The sequence below is a fragment of the Corvus cornix genome, chromosome 3, assembly GCF_000738735.6.
Source record: "Corvus cornix cornix isolate S_Up_H32 chromosome 3, ASM73873v5, whole genome shotgun sequence".
Lineage (NCBI taxonomy): Eukaryota > Metazoa > Chordata > Aves > Passeriformes > Corvidae > Corvus > Corvus cornix.
Genome location: NC_047056.1, coordinates 80,857,287 through 80,877,605, shown reverse-complemented (window position 1 = coordinate 80,877,605; position 20,319 = coordinate 80,857,287). Strand labels below are relative to the sequence as shown.

The 20,319-nt window shown below is 40.7% G+C and overlaps 1 protein-coding gene across 4 annotated transcripts in view; it reads left to right on the top strand.

Moving 5' to 3' along the window:
- TPBG (trophoblast glycoprotein) overlaps positions 1-20,319 on the top strand; it is a 35,702-nt gene that overhangs the window by 1,286 nt on the left and 14,097 nt on the right. For 2 of the 4 annotated variants that reach the window (XM_039569274.1, XM_039569273.1), the window contains exon 2: positions 42-4,383. In XM_039569274.1, coding sequence (XP_039425208.1) covers positions 197-1,318 — 1,122 coding nt within the window. In that variant the 5' untranslated portion in view covers positions 42-196 and the 3' untranslated portion in view covers positions 1,319-4,383. Of the gene's footprint in view, positions 1-41; positions 4,384-5,230; positions 8,606-20,319 lie in introns of those variants that run through there. The other 2 variants (XR_005604211.1, XR_005604212.1) reach the window with 2 other exon arrangements.

The following is a 20,319-nucleotide window of genomic DNA, read 5'->3' as shown; positions in this document are numbered from 1 at the left end:
CCGCCCCGCCGCTGCCGTGTCCCTTTCCTCCCCTGCCGCAGGTCTCGCCGCGGGAAGCGGAGCGGAGCCAGCCCCCGAGGGCAAACTCCTGCCCCCGAAGAAGGGGCTGCCCGGAGCCGGCCCCCCGCCTCGCCGCGCCGCCCGGAGCCGGAGGTGCCCGGAGGGAAAAGTTGCGTGCGGGGCCGGGCCGGGCGAGATGCCGGGGCGCGGCGCGCTCTGCCTGGGGCTGCTGCTGCCCGTCCTGCTGGGCTGCGGCTCGGCGCAGCCCGGCGGCTGCCCGGCCCTCTGCGAGTGCTCGGAGCCGGCCAAGACGGTGAAGTGCGTGAACAGGAACCTGACGGCGGTGCCCCCCGACCTGCCGCCCTACGTGCGCAGCCTCTTCATCACCGGCAACCCCCTGACCCACCTGCCGGCCGGCGCCTTCCCCGCCCAGCGCCTGCCCGACCTCGCTTCCCTCAACCTCAGTGGCAACCACCTGCGGACCGTGGAGGCCGGCGCCCTCGCCCTGCCCGCCCTGCGGCAGCTGGACCTCAGCGGCAACGCGCTGGCCTCCTTCAGCCCGCAGGCCTTCGGGGACGGCGGCAGCCCGCTGGAGGAGCTGGCCCTCCGCGGGGCCCTGCGCGACCACGGCGTCCTGCTCAGCCTGGCCGCTCTGCTGCAGTCCGGGACCCTGCGCAACCTCAGCCGCCTGGAGCTGGCCGACAACGGGCTGCTGCTGCTGCCCTCTGGCATGTTCACTGCCCTGCCGGCCCTGCAGCAGCTGGACCTCAGCAACAACTCCCTGGTGGGCCTGCGAAATGTCTCTTTCCAGGGGCTGGGCCAGCTGCAGAGCCTCAACCTCAGCGACAACTCCCTGAGTGTGCTGTGGAACAGCACCCTGGCCCAGTTCCGCAGCCTGCCCGCGCTCCAGCACATCGTTCTGGGCCACAACACCTGGGTCTGTGACTGCGCCATCGAGGACCTGGTGGCCTGGCTCAAAGAGAGCGACCAGGTGGAGGGCAAAGAAGCCCTGACGTGTGCCTCCCCTGACAAGATGTTGGGCAAAGCACTGCTGAAGATCAACAGCTCAGACCTGAACTGCTCTGTGCCCATAGATCTGCCTTCCCAGCTACAGACTTCGTATGTCTTCCTGGGGATAGTCTTGGCTCTCATTGGGGCCATATTCCTTCTAGTTTTGTACTTGAACCGAAAAGGAATCAAAAAGTGGATGCACAACATCAGAGATGCCTGTAGGGATCACATGGAGGGCTACCACTACAGATACGAGATCAACGCAGACCCCAGGCTAACAAACCTCAGCTCCAACTCGGATGTCTGACAAAATGCCCCAGGTGCAGGGCAGTGCAAAGTACCTATGCATGAAAAGTAGACTTATGCTTTACCCTCGTGCTTGCTTCCATCTCCCCTGAAAAGTCTCAGACGTGCTTGTAATTTGAGGGGGATATGCCTCCCTGTGACGTCAAGTTAATTTTTGTTTTGAGACACTGGACAGCTGAGCATGGCGTTCAGCTGTATGTAGGAAACAAGCTGCTACTTATTTTCTTCCTTACCTGTCTGCACTTGTGGGAAATTTTTTTTCAAGACGTCAAAAGAAAAAAAGGATTCTGATGATCCAAAGCCACCAGAGTTTATAAAATGTTTACTAATGCAGACGCCATTCAACAAAAGCTGCCTCAACTTTTTGGGAAAATAATGTTATGTTCCCCTGTGCCAGTTTTGATCTTGTATATCTGAATTGAGATGCAATGATTACATTTCATAGACTACCTTGAGATTTTAAAAACCAAACAACATCCTTTTAACAGCTCTTCAGAAGGAAATCAAATAGCAAGCATGCACAAATACTGTATAGTTTTACACGTTAGGAAATTTATGATCTCAGTAAGTCTCTTACTGTTTTGTAGTTATTTTTGATTGTAGTTTACGTGACTTGACAGAATTTTTTATACAAACTGCATCTAAACTCCATCTAAACTCAGTCTGAACTGTTAAATTAAATAAACAGTCTTACAAGAACTGTTGTGTTTGCTGTTCAATGAGAAAAGTATGGACATCTAAGAATGTGAATAGCGCTACAGTCTCTGAAGTAATAGCCCTGCAGTAGTAATATGAATAAAATTTTATACAAATGTGTAGCTTAGAGGCATAAATGTTTGACAATTTTCTGATATATGCTAAGAGAATTACACTGAGCTTAATTACACTGAGAATTAAATGACGAGAGCAGTTTCACTTGGCACAAACCCCTCAGACTGCTCTCTGCGAGCACCTGCATAATGTCAAGACAGATGCTAGGGTCCACTTTCCTGGGAAGGTACAAGCTAATAGAATTTTCATAAGGTCTTCTCTACCAAATAAAAAAAAAAATCAAATTAAATTGTGGAGTTGGTAAGCTAAAGAAAATTTTACCTGAACAGAATTGCTTATTATAAAAAACCATACTTGTGTGTCCTGAACTAAATTAAATGCAGCTCAATTGTGTGGCCGGCAAGCTCTAGGCTTGTACATCACTACAGCATTTGTTAGATTGCTGTTTCCTTTTTAAGGTCTCAGTACTTGTGAAGTTCTGTAGCGATCTACATCCAGTAACTTGATGGAACTTTACATTTATCTCAATGCATTTAACAGGTGCACTTCAGTATGGTATGTTGCTTACTGCTTGCTTGGGAATGCATTTTCTTGTAAATAGGTAAAGCATGCAAGAAACCCCGTCAGAATGCCTACTTTAAGATGCAGCTCTGACCACATATAGAAAGGTTAGCAAGAACCTTCCAGTGGTTGCCAATAATTAGTGCACTTTTTCTAATCTATTTATGGTTTCTTAACAAAAAAAAAATACACCAGCTGTAAAAGTGTGATGTGACTTGATATATATCAGTTTATTTGTGGAGCTTTTTCCATGGTCACTATTACTTGAAGCTCTTGAGCATCTCTCAAATTTTATGAATTGCTGGCTAATTCCTTTTGATTTCAAAAGTGGCAGTTCTCTCATAGATGTATACATTTGGTAAAGAGCTCATAAATATAAAATAGTCTTTAAAGTATCAGAAGAAATATAATCTATTTTGGGCATCAGTATTATTCAAAAGCATTTTTCATCTCCTTGCGACTTCAGACAAAGCAAGTAGCACAACTTGCTTTAGGCTAATTTTCTATTTCTTTAAATTGGATTTGTTTAATAGCAGTGATTTTTTTAATGTACTTATGTGCATTTACCCTTAAAAGTAAAAAAAGAATGGCTATTAATTACAATTAATGTTTTGTAAATCAGTATATTTTGCAATTAATGTGAATTAAGTGATAGCATATTTCTCCTGCTGTAATTTAAATGTTTGAGCAATATCTGGTTAACGGCATATGAATTAAGTTTGCGGATTCTTATAAAGCAGACTGCCCGTCTGAATATTAGCTGCCCATATTTTAAGGATAGTGTGAAAACCCCCGTGTGAAGAACTATTACTGTTGCCACTATGCAAACCGTTCATACTTGGTATACATCAGATAGTTTATGTAAGAAGCTAGAACTTACAGCAGCTACGCAGTGTGCTTTGTTGTATCGGTTATTCTGGAGATTATCAACTTACACTTACCTGTACAGTGCCAAGAGGAGTAGAGCATCATCCTTGCTTTAGATGCTTCTGTAATATAACAGATAAAATGTGTGCAAACCAAGCCATTTCTTGGGCAATTTCCTGAGTTTTGTTAACAGATACTTTAAAGTAACTACAGTAAAAGCAATTATCCGTGATGTGTTAATGTAACTGCCGTGCATTTGTAGAGCTGTGTAAGGACAGGCAACGACTTTTAATTGCAGTCTCTCACCAATGGAGCGAGTATTTCTATAGTGGGCAAGTGTAACTGTTGTTGCTGTTACTACACGTATTATTCTAAAGATTATTATTACTATTATTTTTGTATCTTAGTCAATGTAATAGAAATTTATTAGAGACCTGGTGACAGCTACTTTAAAATAATTTTTGTCATTTCCTTACGTGTGTATTTATTAGGATGTAAATTTAGCATGTGTCAGTGTTGTGTTGGATGATGTTCCCCTGCAGTGTTTGACCAAACAGTGAATGCTTTGGTGTTTTGTACAATGCATTATTTGATCTTAAATTCCCTTCCATAAACAGTGCTTGAAATTTGTTCTGCTTTTCTTTCTCAAAATAATTAACAGTGGTACTCAGAAGACACATAAAAGTATCTCCCACACTACTTTGGAACATGGTTAAAAACTAAACATTTAAAATATCATTAGTTTCAAGGTTCTTCTGAAGCACATTTTATAATCCTACTCTGCTTTGACACCTGAGATTCCATTTGACTACTATTTCCAGAGAAGCTTATTCATTCATTCTTCAATAAAACACGTGCAGTACTAAATGCCTCTAAAATGTGTTTTGTATACATAAATCCCCAAAGTTCTGCATGACATAGTTGTTACTGTAAAACATCCAGTCTAAAGTAGTGGGCAAATCTTCATGAAAGGCTGCAGAGCTCAGAAGCAGAAAGGATCATTTCTCCAAGGTTTAGTTGCTTTCCTAAAGCTAGTTAGTTGTAACAATCTTAAAATTTTCTTGGAAAAATAGCACAAGGAATTGACATAGTTTTAATATATTTTCTTAAAACACTTTGGTTAAGTGCTCTTGCCATGTAAAAAAATTCCCCAAATCCTCCTTTAACCAAGGTAGCTTTATATTAGATCATTTTTATTTCATTAGATAATTTTTATTTCACCAAGCCATAATATTACCAATAATTTTGACATCCAAAAAGTGGTTTGCAAGTTTTGCAACAACTGCTTTAAATCTTTTCATTTGGGATAATTTACCTTTTAAGCACTGGTGACAGTCCCCAGTGACATGGTAGCAAGTGGAGCAGTCTGTTCAGACCCGTATTCTGTTGTTGACTGAGACGTCACTGAAAACAGGCATGGCAAATTATTCAAAATATGACTGCGCTAGAATCCCAACTCTCATTATTCTTCTAGCATTTTCCCTGTGGTATACTCCAGTCTCTCTGCATCTGCATAATTTCTTTTTTGCCTCATTTTCTCAAGAAATCCATTAAAAAGAGTGTCATGAATCTGCACAGGTAGAGAAATCAGTCTGACTGCACCAATATTTTGAGGTTTAGCATCTCTACCTCACTTTAAGCCTTAATGTGGAAAAGAGCCTTTGTCAAAGTGGATGGAATGAAAATTTGATGTGCACTTTTTCTTTCTCTTTAGCAGCTGAATGTTCGAGAAGAACCATTCATTCTCAGCATATGATGAAGGAAAATAGCATTTGGTAAGAAAAATGTTTTTGTTTCAAGCTTCCAAATGACATTTATATTCTATGAGAGAAAGTGGAAGGCAGAAGCTTGTAAAGGAAACAGAGGTATGTCTTTGTGATGGGTCAGCACTGGAAGTCACAGTGCTATGGGTAGGAACAATTCCTGATTGAATCTGTTGATTACGTTCTGGTCATTTTTATAGGTACAGCTCTAATTTCTTCCTGTTGATATAAATAGAAACATTTTGTTAACATTTTGTTAAGTGGCATCCCATCTTACAATATTTGCAATGCAGGTGTTTCCACTGTGAGTTTCTTGTGGAATATAATAGAAGATTGAATTTAATTCAGTGCCTGCTGATTTAATAATGACCAGATCAGGCCCATAACTTAATAATCCTTTTTTTTTGCAAATACGTGGCTTACAAAGGGCAAAGACCTTGGCTTGAAATCAAAGAATAAAAGCCCAATACAAAACCAGGGAAGATAGAAAGCAGAACATTTGGAGAGTGCAGCATTTATCAGATACTTCACTCAGAAAAGAGACAAACCACACGGGAGCCGAGGGTCCTTTGGTGATACAGAAGTAAGTGTACTCTGTTAGCTTCCTAAGTCAATACAGAAGTAGCAGAAAAGTGATGCTTTGTACCAACACAGTAAACCTAACAGCACTTCTCTCCCACACTGAAAAAACCCCCACCAAGCCTTTAGAAGGAAGAATATGGGTTTGCAGTATAAGTATGTCCTTAAAAAGGACTTTAACTTTCTCAACTGTGTTACAATTTATGTGTTGTCACATCCATGGAAAACCTTGCTATGCCAGAAGTCATCTGTTGCGTAGGCAAAGCTTGAAATCAGGCTTTGCATTCCCAATGTTAGCCTAAATAGAAAAAACCAACTATTAAGGAAATTAAACCGGTACTTTAGACAGCGTATTTTTGGTACAGTTAATAGTTTAATATTTGCAGTTACTTATATTTTTCAAAGTATTCACTAGATAGCTTTTCCTATCTGATGATAGACTAGCAGAATAACAGATTTGTGTTTCCAGTAATTATGCATGAAAGCATCTGAATAAATTAGCAATATTTCAGTGCATACAGTGATGAAAATGGTAGAAATCTTGTGTTCTAGAATGTTTCACTGTTACAGAAGTGTTAGATGTGCAAGAAACAGCTGTAACTTTTTCTGATTGAAGTTTGGTTTCCTAATTAAAAATATTTTTGAGGAAAACCCCAAAAAAATTTACCAGATTGCTTATAAATGTTATATGTTCACTATGCTGATTTTATTACTATAAATCCTTACAGATATAGAGTTCTTTACTAAAGTATAATTGTATTCTTTTTAGCCCAAATTGATGGTTGGGCTATGAATTTGCAGGACAGAATAGTGAAAAATCAAAGTCCATATAGTTAGCCTGATTGATTTATTTAGAAAGAAATTTGGCCAGTGAATATAAGGGATTGTGTTTTAATTGTTATTTTGGACAAAATTTGGTAGCTTTTTTGGTTATATGTGGTGTTAATTTTCAAGTTAGGTGCCAATTCTAAATTTAACAGTAATGTATTTTCAGCTTTTTAATTACCAGTTCAGACTGTGTTTTAAAGTCTTGAAATACATATTTACATAGTGAAATATAGAGGCACTGTTATTACTGATGGAACTATTCAGGAAATATGCTGCTGAAACAGAGAATGAAGGGTGAAAACCAGAGGGGTGCAAAAAAGCGTTCAGTTGACAAACTTTTATTCCTGCCACTTCTCTTAATGAAATTATATGTATGTAACCTCATGGAAATCAAAGGGAAGTATGACAGTTTATCTTCTCATAGATAGCTAATACAGATGTCCAAAATTTTATTAGGTAGGAACAATTTTTTGGGGTTGTCCCAGGAGCATAGCTGATAATTTAGTTTTGTATCTAAATTGTTTGCTATTATTATTTTTTTTCTCATTCTTAGGAGAGCTAACACAGAAGGATGTTTGGCTTTACACATGGTAGATTGATCTGTCCTAAGTTTTATCACAGAACTGAACTGTCTTAGTCTCTGTCCACAGTCCACTTCAGGTATTCCATTTGTTCTAGTAGAAATTCTCTTCTGTTCCATAGCCCAGGGTAGCCTTGTGTAATGTCATGGGCATGTATACAATAAAAAACTCATTTGTCAAATTGACATTATCAAAAGTCAAACAGACATTTCAACAGAATTCAGTATATATTTCATCAAGTAATGGTAGTAAAATAGCAAAATAAGAAAAAATAACATTTATTGCAAGAATGTTGTAAGCAGTCATGAACTGACACCACTTTGAGGCATTTGAGTAATTTAAGCTTCTTCTGAAGATGGAAAATAAAAAGAAGAAGCTATTTCAGTGACAGTTTTCTTCTTCAGGTGGGTGTCTTCATTCATTCTCCTTAATAGCTCATGAACAAGCAGTAACCGAATCCTACAGATAGTTATATGTTTAAATCTGTTTAAATCAGGGGTTTTACCCCACTGATTTTCTAGTTCCATCATTTCAGAGGTGGGTGCTTTAGCCTGGAGGGGATTAAGAACGCTTAAACATCAGCAAACAAGAATTTTTGTTTTATATGTACATATAAGGATTTTGCAAACACACACATACATGAATAAATATATCTCTATGATGTACAACAGTAGGAGACAGAAGAGGAGTAGAACCCAAGGCACACCGTCTCTCCTGTATGTTCTGTGGGCTAGCTTAGGGGCCTATTATTTCCACACATTGGAAAGGGTACCTAAGTGCCTAATGGGAGTGGGTATTCCTCTGAGAAGCATAGAAGACATGGTTCATGTTGCTGCACACCTAGTGTGACCATTAGCAGCAAGTTAACAAAAACTGGTGCTGAGTAGTCAAGATTTTCCAAAGTGGCCACGATCTGGGGTTCTGCTCTCAAAGTAGCTTAAAGTAGCTTCTTTTTCAAAAGTTCTTAAACACTTTTTGGAAAATTACACTTGTTTTAAGGTAAATTTAACAAAATGTGGAAAAAACAATTTTCAATGTGAAAAGGTGTATGTCTGGTATACACTTGAGAGAAAATATAAATACTTGTAAGAACTTCTGAAATTCCTCAGTCTTTGCTCTCTCTGTAATTTCTCAAAATGAGGTCTCTGTAACACCATCTATCCAGAATATCCTTCCTTTACTCCAGCTTATTTAATCATCCCTAATCCAGATCACTTTTATCCATTACCTTTGTATTGTGATCAAGCTTGATTGCTTCACAGTGGTGAAAATGTAGAATTCCTCAGAAACAAGTCTTGAATAAAATCAAATACTCAACATTTATCACCAAGCAGATTAATTATTATGTTTGTTGCCAGTCTTTCATTCAGGTTTTCCCTTTTGCTGTTTGTCTCTTTATGTTTAGCTTTTCAACACACTAAAATGGTTCTGTGGTAGCCCAGAGGAACTCTCTGATTCTGATTCCCAGTAATGAACGAGGAGATCTTATTTTGAGATGATCGTCTTGAAAAAACTTGCAGAAACAGTGCTTGAACTTTTCTGACAGGATAGTAAAATGTCACTGAAAATAGCTCTGCTAACATACTCTTCATTTGTCAGCAACGCTGCATGTGCAGAAAGAGCCAGAATGCTGAATTTGTGATTCTGCTATAGATGCTGTTTAACGAGCCCAGGAGGTTTCTATTACAATAGCGTGTGGTACCTCTGCTCCGATTTCTCCTCCCTACAGCTCCACACACACTCCAGTGTGCTGAACAGGACTTGGATGAGTTTAGGACATGCATTCAGCAGATTGTGGCCATTTGTTTATATTATTAATCATATGTGAAGTCCTTTATTTTCAAGCATAGAAAGAAATATATTCTAGTACTTGTAATATTTAACACAGAAGAAACTAACTGGCATACGCCTGGTTTCGTAACTTATCTGTAAATACAAAAAAAAAATGCTCTGAATTTGAGTTTGCAAGGAACAGATGTCTTTCAGCAAGCTTGAGTGTAAATTCAGCAGGATTTCCAATTTAATCCAGGAAATGATGACAGGGAAATTTATTGCAAGCAGAGAAATAACTCGTTCTTCATCACAGTTATGTGGACTATGCCTTTTCCATGAAGCAGTGCAAGGTGTTTTTTATCTCCTAGGTTTCCAGGGAGACAATCACAATCCAGTAGGGGTTACTGTTGTTCTTAATAAAGCTCTCTAGATTTTGTAGTTCTGGCAATTTTTCTGATCAAAATCACAGAGATAGCAGATAGGATTTGATAAATGACACTGAGTAACGTGAATTGAAGTGACCTATTTCAAACACACGGATGATGCAGTGGTGCACCAGCTTAGAGTAGATCGTACTAGTGCTTTCACCAGCTAGAATCATTTTAGCTGGCAGGAAAAGACTCAAAACTGAGTATAAGTCACTGCAGAGAGCTATAAAAATTATGCTTAGCATTTAGCCATTGATACAGAATATAGTCTATCCAAAAGGTTTCGGATACAGGTGTGAAGCACCAATTCTAGGGGTTTTTGTATACAAGTTATGTGCTAATTCATGGAAACCTGTATGTCTGCCCTGTGGTTTAGAAGGAAAATTGAAGTAAACAAGAGCTGGTTAATGTAAGTCAAATTAATAGACAAAAATCTCGTCTCTGAGAATAATAATAGTGATATTATTATTGACGAGAATTCAAGAAATTTTGGTCACAAATATATTTTCCTCATGTATTTATTTATTGTTTTACATTTGACAGTGAAAACACATAAATTTGCAGAGGGGATATTCAGTACAAGGAGATCAATGGATAGTACATCAGTGCTACTGAGGATCCTCCCTATTTTATTTTCCATTATTCTGCCATGTGAAAGGGAGAAGTAGAAAAGGGAAAACCTTTGAAAGAATAAACTGTTTAAGAAAGGAAGGTGATAGAGCCAAAAATCTCCTGTAATGACCATTTTTTTTGCACTTACTGTAGAAGGATGTGGCAGCAATAGTGATGAAGAAGTAGATAGTATGGTTTCTTTCAGAAGTTTAAGGTTATTTAGGTTTATTCAGGGTTTTGTGTTGTTGGAGCCAGAGCTAATTCATCCATTAACATTTAATCTAGGTCACCAGAAAGTACCAATGCCAGAATGTGCTATACATTTTCTTCCCATAGTTTTTACACAGCACTCTGTGCCTTCCAGTAATGCATGAAGCGCTTGTTGTTCTCTCCTTCCCTCCCGAGGGAAGTGTGTACACTGGCTGAGGGGTACTGTATGCACTGTCTTGCCATTTGTTTCGAGAGAAGGCATAAGCAAAGTAAAGCATCTTGCACTTAAAGGTGGATTTGCTTTATGATATTCCCTAATTCCCAGACAAGTAAGTTTCTTTGGAAAGCCTGCTGCTTGGAGAAAGTTTTGTCTCCCATGCAATAAGCTGTTTGTCTGCTTTAGAAGAAAATGTTAGGTACCTTCTTCCCCTCTTTAATTTAGTCCTAGATGTTCATCTTTCCAAAGGAATAAGATAAATACTCTTAAAATTCTCTTTTGCATCAGGAAATAGAAGGTCAGCTGTGCATAAATTTGATACCATGATGGAACCCACAGGAAAATTATTGCCTAGAAACAGTGAAAAAGTGAGTAAAGATCCTACCAATTAAATAAGTTTTTAAAGTACACCACAGTAAATAAAATCCCTCCCTAAGGATCCTGCAAAGCTCTCAAATGTGGGTATCATAATACCTTGTGATCCTCCCTTCCTCTCTCCTCTCTTCTTTCTCTTTTTTCTCCTCTCTTTTCTCCTCTCCTGTAGCCTGTGTTGTTCTGACTGAGCAGTGTTCCACCATCCAGCTAAAAAGACATGAATGTCATCCTCTTACCTTCCTGATAAACAATATTTGCATCTCAGGGTTGGTTTTAATGTCTTGTCTACATCAGCCAAAATTTAGCATGGTCTGAGCTTTGCAGTGAAGTGCATGAAGACTACAAGGTCATCTGGAGATGCACATGCAACTTGGTCACCTTGTGAATTGCTCTCCCTAGCTTTAAAAGATGAGGGGAAACATGTCCATACCCTTTGGCTCTTCATATCTTCACCTCATAATGGCACAAATAATGAAATACCTTTTATGCATTTTCACTATTTATATGTACATATATATATACATGCACATTTATATAGTACATTTTAAAATTCTTGCATATTTGATATGTATGAAAACACAGGTTTCCTATATGCAGGTCATGCTGTTCTCACTGGAAACTAATATTTCAGTTTTATCTGATGTGCAGGCTTTTACAAATAATGCTAATGGAAAGCTATTTATATTTTGTTCTCTTTCTCAGATAAAAGAAATAGAGTCTACTAGTTTAGAACTAATTATTGCAGTAAGCTTTGCAATAAACACTTTTGATAACAGGAATGATAGTTCAGGTTAGCATGGCAATTTTTAGCATCTATTAAGTCTTCTGAGTAGCCTTAGAATACTGTAACTTGTTAAACAGTCAGACAGAAGCCTATCCTGGGTGAATAGTTTAGCACAAAATACTCCCTTCACTTTGTTTTTATTGCTCCTTCAGCATGAGGATGCTGCCAATATTTTGACACTTTTTTCCTTCTTAAAATCTTCATATCTCTGTCTCTGACGGTATGCCTTCAGAGAAAAAGAGCAAGGGACTGGGATATTCTTGAATTTTCTTGTCAAAACACCGACAGGATAATTACCAAGAGATGATACAATTTGTCAACGGGAGAGTGGGTGTTCATGCATTGTGAGAGAGTGTCAGTATGGAAAGTACATTGTGCAGGTGTCACATCCTGCTTCTCTAATGTGAAAGGGTCTCCATCTTCAAATGTAATAGGGGAGTGAGGGCACTTCTGTGAAAGGTGGTGGGAGATCCAGTGTTGCTTTTGTCCTGGATTGCCCATTTGCTGGGCTCTGAGGGAGAGAGGCCACCACATTACACCAACACCTCACAGGTCTGAAGAGCCATTGCAGTGAAGGAGGTCATGTGGAATATCATGCAATGGCTCTGTGACCTTCCTGCATCTGGTCTGTTTACACTGCCAGTAATCCTTTTGTAGCCAGTTATCCTGGCTTGGTGGCTGTTTTGTGCTGGCAAAGAGACATAAACCAGGCTGATTACAGGGGAGGACTAGACCTCCATCCTTATTCCAAAATCACAAAAATGTGTGATCTGCAGTGTGACCTGGGACACTCCAACGAGGAGAAAAGGAGCTTCAGAGGTATTTCCTCAAGCTCTGGGGATAAATTGTTCTTGGCAGAGATAATTTAGATTTGTCTGGGGAGGCAGAGCTCTAGCAATGACAGGAAAAGTGTTCTAGGGTGTAATTTGTGCTAGGTACTCAGGGAGATCTTTCACCCATCAGCTGCCAGTTTCCTGTTAGCCCAAAGTAGTAACATAGAGGGTTGCCTTTGAAAAAGGGAGGGAAAAGGCAGGGTACTTACCCTATTTTCATTTGAAACTTTATTTTTACTGGTGGATAATACAAAGCAGAATTTGTGAATAGTGCAAAAGTGAGGAGTTTGTGGAGGTCAAATCATGACTTTATGAATCAACAATAAAGTATTGTAAAGGAGGAATAGATAAGTGTTCTGCCTACACTAGGAACAATGTTTTTAGAAACATACCATCAGAAAATCATAGAATCATTAAGGTTGGAAAAGACCTCCAAGGCTATCGAGTCCAGCTTTTGACCAAACACCACCATGCCAACTGAACCATAGCAGTGAGTGCCATGTCCAGTTATATCTTGAATACTTCAGGGATGGTGACTACCACTTCCCTGGGCAGTCCATTCCAATGCTTGACAACCCTTGCAGTGAAGAAATTCTTCCTCATGTCCAATCTGATGCTGGCTTAGTGCAGCTTGAGGCCATTTCCTCTTATCCTGTTGGTGGTTGCCTGGGAGAAGAGGCCAACCCCCACCTGTATGCACCCTCCTTTCAGATGGTTACCTTTTCAGATGGAATGGTAAGATCACCCATGAGCCTTCTTTTCCCCAGGCTGAACACACCTGACTCCCTCAGCCACACCTCATAGGATATGCACTCCAAACCCTTCACCAGCTCTGTTGCCCTTCTCTGGACTCACTCCAGCACTTCAATGGCGTTCTTGTAACAAAGGGGCCCAGAATTGGACACAGCACTCGACGTGTCGCGTCACCAGAGCCACGTACAGAGGGACAATCACTGCCCCGGTCCTGCTGGCCACACTATTGCTGATACTGGCCATGAATGCCACTGGCCTTCGGCCACCTGGGCGCATCTTTTTTTGTGAACTTTTTGGAGTAGGGAGTAGCTCTGTTCTGTATTTCCACATTGCCTGGCACACTGGGTCACTGTTCTCTGTCAGGAGCATCCAAATGATATTACAATTAAATAATGGTAATGCTGTGTAGACTAATACACCGCACTTTCTTTCTTAGCTCTCCAATAACACTTACTGCTTTAACACCACCAGTTCTTTTGGAATAGTGTAAGAAATCCCCCAGATGACTGAGCCTCCTCCTTCAATACTTACCGTGGACTAAATATTACCTTCTAGGTAAGAAGTACTTAGCATTACGAGAAGGCTTTCCCAGGAAAGAGATTTTTATATGAGGAAAGTTGAGATGGGCCTAAGAATTCTTCTTAAAACAGCTAAACTGCATGCTAAACTGGGGGAAAGCCTCCAATTTAGTGCAGAGATTCCCGCGTTGGCTTTAAATGCACCATTTTGTGTATGAGAATTCTAGCTGTGGCAACACAGAACTCTTTGCAAGAGAAATTATTCTGCCAGAGAGACTGCCTCTTTCAAGGCTACCACAACAACAGCAGAAAGATACCTTATTCTTTGCCATAATAATTCTTTGAAAAAATATTAAAAAACTAACACTGGAAGGATCTCTTATACAAAAATAATGCAAAAAGGACATCCTATTTAGTGAACAAGAATTAGGTTGTGATAGGCCTGCAGTGAAAGAGGATGAAATCATCACAGATGATTTAGATTTTACCAGAAGCAGGTTTTCTGCTGTAATCCATGCTGCTGTGAATATCATCAGTGCCTGCCCAGGGCTCCTTGTCAAAGCTCAGCCCGGCCATGCTGTCTTTTCTGGGGACAGCCAGGTGTGCCCCATCCCTCAGCGCAGCACCTGTGCTCATAGCAAATTCCCTGTGGAGGAGGACTGCAGTGAACCCTATCATGAGCTTTCTTTTAATAAATAAATTGATAGAAAGGTCTGTGCAAGAGACTTTGCAGAAACCTCTGAGGGATGCTCTGGCCCAGTCGGTCATAAGGACTGTGGCTAGTTTGCTTTGAAGTGTTTGTATCAAAGTAACGTAAACACTGCACTGCTTCTCTTTCATTTATTTTCTTTCACATGCTTCCAAATGTGCTAATCTTATGCAAAGATGTCTGTTAGCTGTAACAAATATTTATCCTCTGCTGGAACTGAGCTCTTTTGAGTACACAGCAGCACTTGTAAGCAGGCATTTGAGGAAGGCAGGTGCGCAGCTGCTCCGTTCTTCCCTTTTTTTCCAGCTGGCCACCTTACATTACCCTTCTCAAAAGAGCTGAACTTCCCAAGGTCTGAGTCCGTGTATAGAGTTGTAATTAATCAGCTTCAGTGGGAGCTGCATATGTAGTGTCTGAAAGTAGCTGAGAGCTCAGAAGTGTATATCCAATACTTCAAGCAGGTGATTTCTCTGAGGTAACTATTTATATTCCTGGCCAGCAAAATAAGCATGTCCTGAACTTCTGAGCAACTCATTCACAAAGTAATGCATTGTTTTTACAAGTAAAAGAGCCTTAACACACTGCAGCAGGAGGTAGAGAATAGTTTTCCCAAGCATTTGTGTCTTGTAAATTTTAACTCCCCTCCGAAGAAAAACAAGCAGATGTGCTTTCTTTGGAAACTGTGCCTCTGGTTCCTTGAAATAACTCAGCTACATTCTGCTTCTGATCATGTTGCATCAATGATACTTTTTAATTCATGAGTGGGGAGAAAGGCTTGGAGAGACAGGTGATTGACTTACATCTGTTCTGTGAGAGCAGCTCGTGATTTGTCTCATAATTTTTCTAACTCATCACTAGAAAAGATGTTTAATACAATGAGCTGCTAAACCCAACTGTTAGTACTTTATTAGTAAAATGAGACTAGTACACTCCTCTTATGGTGTGATTTATATCAGGTTTTTAGATTTTTATATCATCCAAAGGCCCCAGTAAGTCCTAAGGCTCATCTTGTACTGCAGGTAAATATCCTTAAAAATTCCATCACCAGAGTGAATATGATTTGCTCATCAAATTATGACACAAATTTGCTTTCCATATATATTTCAAATTTATATGCCAGATATATGTAATTATACATACACACACACTCCCTTTAGGAAAGACTGAAATAATTCTAGGACATTGTGACTTAGGGAATGTCTAATGCAGTTTGCAGTTATTTTACCTGTTGGCTCAGGAAATAGGCAAGCTATTTCAAGCAACTACAAGCCTCTGCTTGCCAAGCTGTTCTCTTGGACAATTCCTTCCTGTGACTTGAGTCTTCCCCCAGATTTTCTCCTACAGACACATCTTTTTGCTGTCTTTTGAAGGAAGTGGCTGAACACTTAAGCAGGAGGTCTATGGCACAGGATCTTGTAGAGCAGGGGCAAAAAGAGGAAAGTTGGAGAATGCTCACAGGTTTTTAAGGTCATGAAGGCATCAGCTTCCTAAATGTCTGAAGCCAAGTGACTTTGCCTGGTCCATGTACAGATCTGCTGCTTAAAACCATGAAGTGAGATAGTGATTGCATTATGATGGTATGTAATCACAGAGTGGCTTCATGTGCCCTCTGTGGCTTGGAAAGACAAGACTTGTCCCTTCTGGAAAGTATCTTCAGGTAAGAACTGCTCTCCTTCCTCATGCAGAGAGGGATGCATTTGGCTCAGTCCAATAGCTCCAGTGAGCTGCTAGATCATACACTTAACAGTATGTGGATTTTGGTAACAGGAAGTCTCACTGAGGACTGTCCCAATATACTCCTGTAGCCCATATTTGTATTTAATTGCTCTGCACTGTCAGAGCATCCTCTCATGGCATTTCCAGAGCAGAAGTCTAGAACAAATAGTAATTTCAGTTCCCAAATACCATACAAAAGCCTTTCTTAAGTGGTGAAACAGATGATGGAGAGAAGTCATCAGTTCACTTTCTTCTGGTCATACTACCCGGTGGAAAAATTTGACCTTATGAGTAGTGGTACAGATGCTGCTGAACCAGTGACCACCTAGGTATCACGAATCACTGAATATGCTGAGTTGGAAGGGACCCAGCAGGATCATCAAGTCCAAATCCTGGCCCTGCACAGGACCATCTCCAAGAGTCACATCATGTACCTGAAAGCATTGTCCAAATGCTTCTTGAACTCTGTCAGGCTGCTGCTGTGACCCCTTCCCTGGGAAGCCTGTTCAATACCCAACCACCCTCTGGGTGAAGAATCTTTCTCTAATATCCAGCTTAAACCTCCCCTGACACAACTTCAGTCCATTCCCTTGCTCCTGTCACTGGTCACCACAGAGAAGAGATCAGTGTTTGCCTCTCCTCTTCCCCTCATGAGGAAGTTGTAACTGCAGTGAGGTCTCCCCTCAATCTCCAGGCTGAACGGACCAAGTGCCCTCAGCCACTCATCACATGGCTTCCCCTCAAGGCCCTTCACCATCTTTGTTGCCCCCCTTTGGACACTCTCTAACAGTTTAATGACTTTCTAACATTGTGGCACCCAAAACTGCCCCCAGCACTCGAGGTGAGGCCACCCCAGTGCAGAGCAGAGCGGGACAATCCCCTCCCTTGCCCAGCTGGCGATGCTGTGCCTGATGCCCCCAGGACACACTTGGCCCTCCTGGCTGCCAGGGCACTGCAGATTCGTATCCAACTTGCCATTGACCTGGACCCCCAGGTTCCTTTACGTGGTGCTGCTTTCCAGCATCTCATTCCCTGCTCTGTCTGTACATCCAGGGTTGCTCCCTCCCAGGTGCAGAATCTGGAACTTTCGCTCATTGAACTTCATGTGGTTGGTGATTGCCCAGCCCTCTGATTTGTGGAGGTCTCTCTGCAGGGCCTCCCTACCCTGGAGGGAGACAGCAGCTCCTCCCAGTTTTATTTCATCTGTGAACTTGCTTAATATCTCTTCCAGTCCTTCCTCCAAGTCATTTATGAAGATGCTGAAGAGCACAGGGCTGAGGATGGAGCCCTGTGGAACCCCAGTAGTGACAGGTCACCAGTGTGATGTCACTCCATTCACTATAACCCTTTGTGTCCAACTCATGGGCCAGTTGCTCACTCATCCCATGCTGTGTTTATCCAGCTGTGTGCTGGACATTTTGTCCAGAAGGATCCTGTGAGAGACAGTATCAACAGCTGTGCTGAAATCCAAAAAGATGACATCAACTGGCTTCCCTTGGTCAGCTAGGTGGGTTACCTTGTCATCAAAGGAAATCAGGTTTGATAAGCAGGACTTTCCCCTCATGAAGCCGTGCTGGCTGTGACCAGTGACTGCATTGTCTTTCAGGTGTTTTTCAATACCTCCCAGAATAATCTTCTCCGTAACTTTACCAGGCACTGAAGTGAGACTGACAGGCCTGTAGAGTGTGGGGTCCTACTTCTTGCCCTTCTTGAAAACTGGAACAGCATTTATCAGTAGCTGGGACCTCTCCAGATTTCCAAGACTGCTCAAAAATCATTGAGAGTGGTTTTGCGATGACATCAGCCAGCTCTTTGAGGATTCTCAGGTAAATCCTATCAGGCCCTGTAGACTTGCAGGGATCCAGCTGGAGCAGCAGATCCCACACAATTTCAGGGTCAACAGTAAGTTGATCATTCTCGCAGTAACGATTCTCCAGCTCAGGACACTGAGAGCCTCTTGGTCCATCCATGCTGAGGACAGAGGCAAAGAATGTGTTAAACACCTGTGCCTTGTCTGTGTCCCTGTTTGTGAGATGACCATCCCTACCCTGTAATGAGCTGATGTTATTTTTGTACTGCCTATTGCCATTAATATATTTAAAAATCTCTTTTATTTTCCCCTACAGTTCTGGCCAGCTTCAACTCCAGTTGAGCCTGGCAATCAGCACGATTTTCAGTATAGTTATTTAGTAACACTAAAGTTGTCCTTTATTAAAATGATCACACCGGTTCTACATTGTTTATTATCCAACGAAAAGATGCTTTTACAAAGCCACATGAAACAGTATTTCATGCTGTAAAATACAGTTCATTAAATTGTATTCTCATAGAGTTTTTCACTGGTAGTACTTGTAAAGTAATTATTAAAGGAAAGTGAAATTATATTTCATATAATATGAAACTGTTATTAATCTTCTATATGTTTTGTTTTAGACAAGATTAGTTCATTAAACCCAACCTTATTAAAAAAATTATACTGGGATGGAGAAATTTATCGCATTTCACTTTTCATCAACAAGAGGTGCCTATAGTCTAGTGACCTAAGCTTGTTTATACAAGTCACAGCTCAATGTTTAATGCAGTAATACAACCACACTATGTAGTTCCACAACTGCTTTTAATAAAGCTCTGGCATAATTAGCTTCCATTAATTCGTTAATGAATTAGCTTTCATTAATATCTCACCTCTACAGTTACAGAGGTCACCTTCAGATTCAGACAGAGGAGTTCCTGGTGGTAATTCTAAGAGATGGGAACTGTCCTCTTTAATAGCTGTAAATGTTAATTCTGAAGTTTAGCAAATACTATTAAAATTTGAACAGTAATATCAAATTACTTTTTACCTGTCACTTTCCAAGCAGTGAATGTTCTCCTTACCATGATTGCAGCTGTGTCCATGATGCATTTAAAGCCATTCAGTTCCTTTTGGACTGCCGTGGTTTGCAAATATCATGGCCAAAATCTGTGCTAACCCTCTACAATGTAATTGTTTGTAGGTTTCTTGACAATAAAAATATCAGCACAGAGCCTAATGTGGCAAAAGTGAGAGGGAGCTGGATGTGGAGGTTGTGCTGCACAATTAGGTCTCACATGAGGAGGAGAGCTGCCTATTGGAATCACATGGAGACACAGCAGTACTGGGTTTTCCAGACAGAATTTTTAGGCAGACATGGGACTTGACTCCTCTGTTTCACATGCTTCCAGTTGCATGGTAGGCATCACTCATAAAATTTGTAGGCTCACTCAAAATTCTCTTTTTGCTCAAGGAAGAGCTGTGGAGTCACTCTCAGTGTAACAAGAGGTAAAGTGTTAAAAAAACCAAAAAAAATTAAGAAGGTTTTTAAAAATAATTTTTTCTAATGCCTGACCAATGCCTAATGTGCTTGGGCATTTTGATGAAAATCTACTAGGATTTTTGTGGCTGTAAAGAAGGAGGCTGAATGATGGACCTTCAAGGAGAAGAGGAGGCTCACAAGTTTATAAAATTGTTTCTTTTTAAAATACAATAACCATGGAAAAAGACCCCTTAAGATGGAAATGTGAGTTCTCTGTAAAGACTCTTCATGCTGATCAGCAGCGACAAGATGTAGAAAAATACCAGTGACAGAAAGATCGCTTCATTTGCTAATATAATAGTCTCCAAGAGAGGTGTTCATATAGCCAAAGAGATTACTCTCCTTGCCACTCATTACTGGTGGTTAGTGCAAGGGATGTCATGATCATGCAGGTAAATGAGGAAGCAGGTAACTAACCTACAGCACTTTGATGGCTGCCTATTGAATACTTGGCCTCCTGGGGAAGCAGCATAATACCCTGAGATGCAATGTAAAACATTTATAGCCTCCCTTTTAAAGGCTTCCAGAGGGGAAGTTTCATCTTTTCCATTTTGTTGCAGAGTGTTTTGCTGGAAGAAATACCCTGTGAGGAAAGGGGCAAGCAGAGAAAGTTAGCAGTAATTATCATGCTTTAGGGCTTTTTGTTAGCAACTTCCTTGGTCATTTCTACAAAATAAAATATTTCAAAGCAATAACATACGTAGAAACAGTCATTCCCATTTAAAACAGGAATAGATGAGTTTCAAACTGAGAAGTGCAACTATGAGACAGACAAAGCCTTGTGTTTCA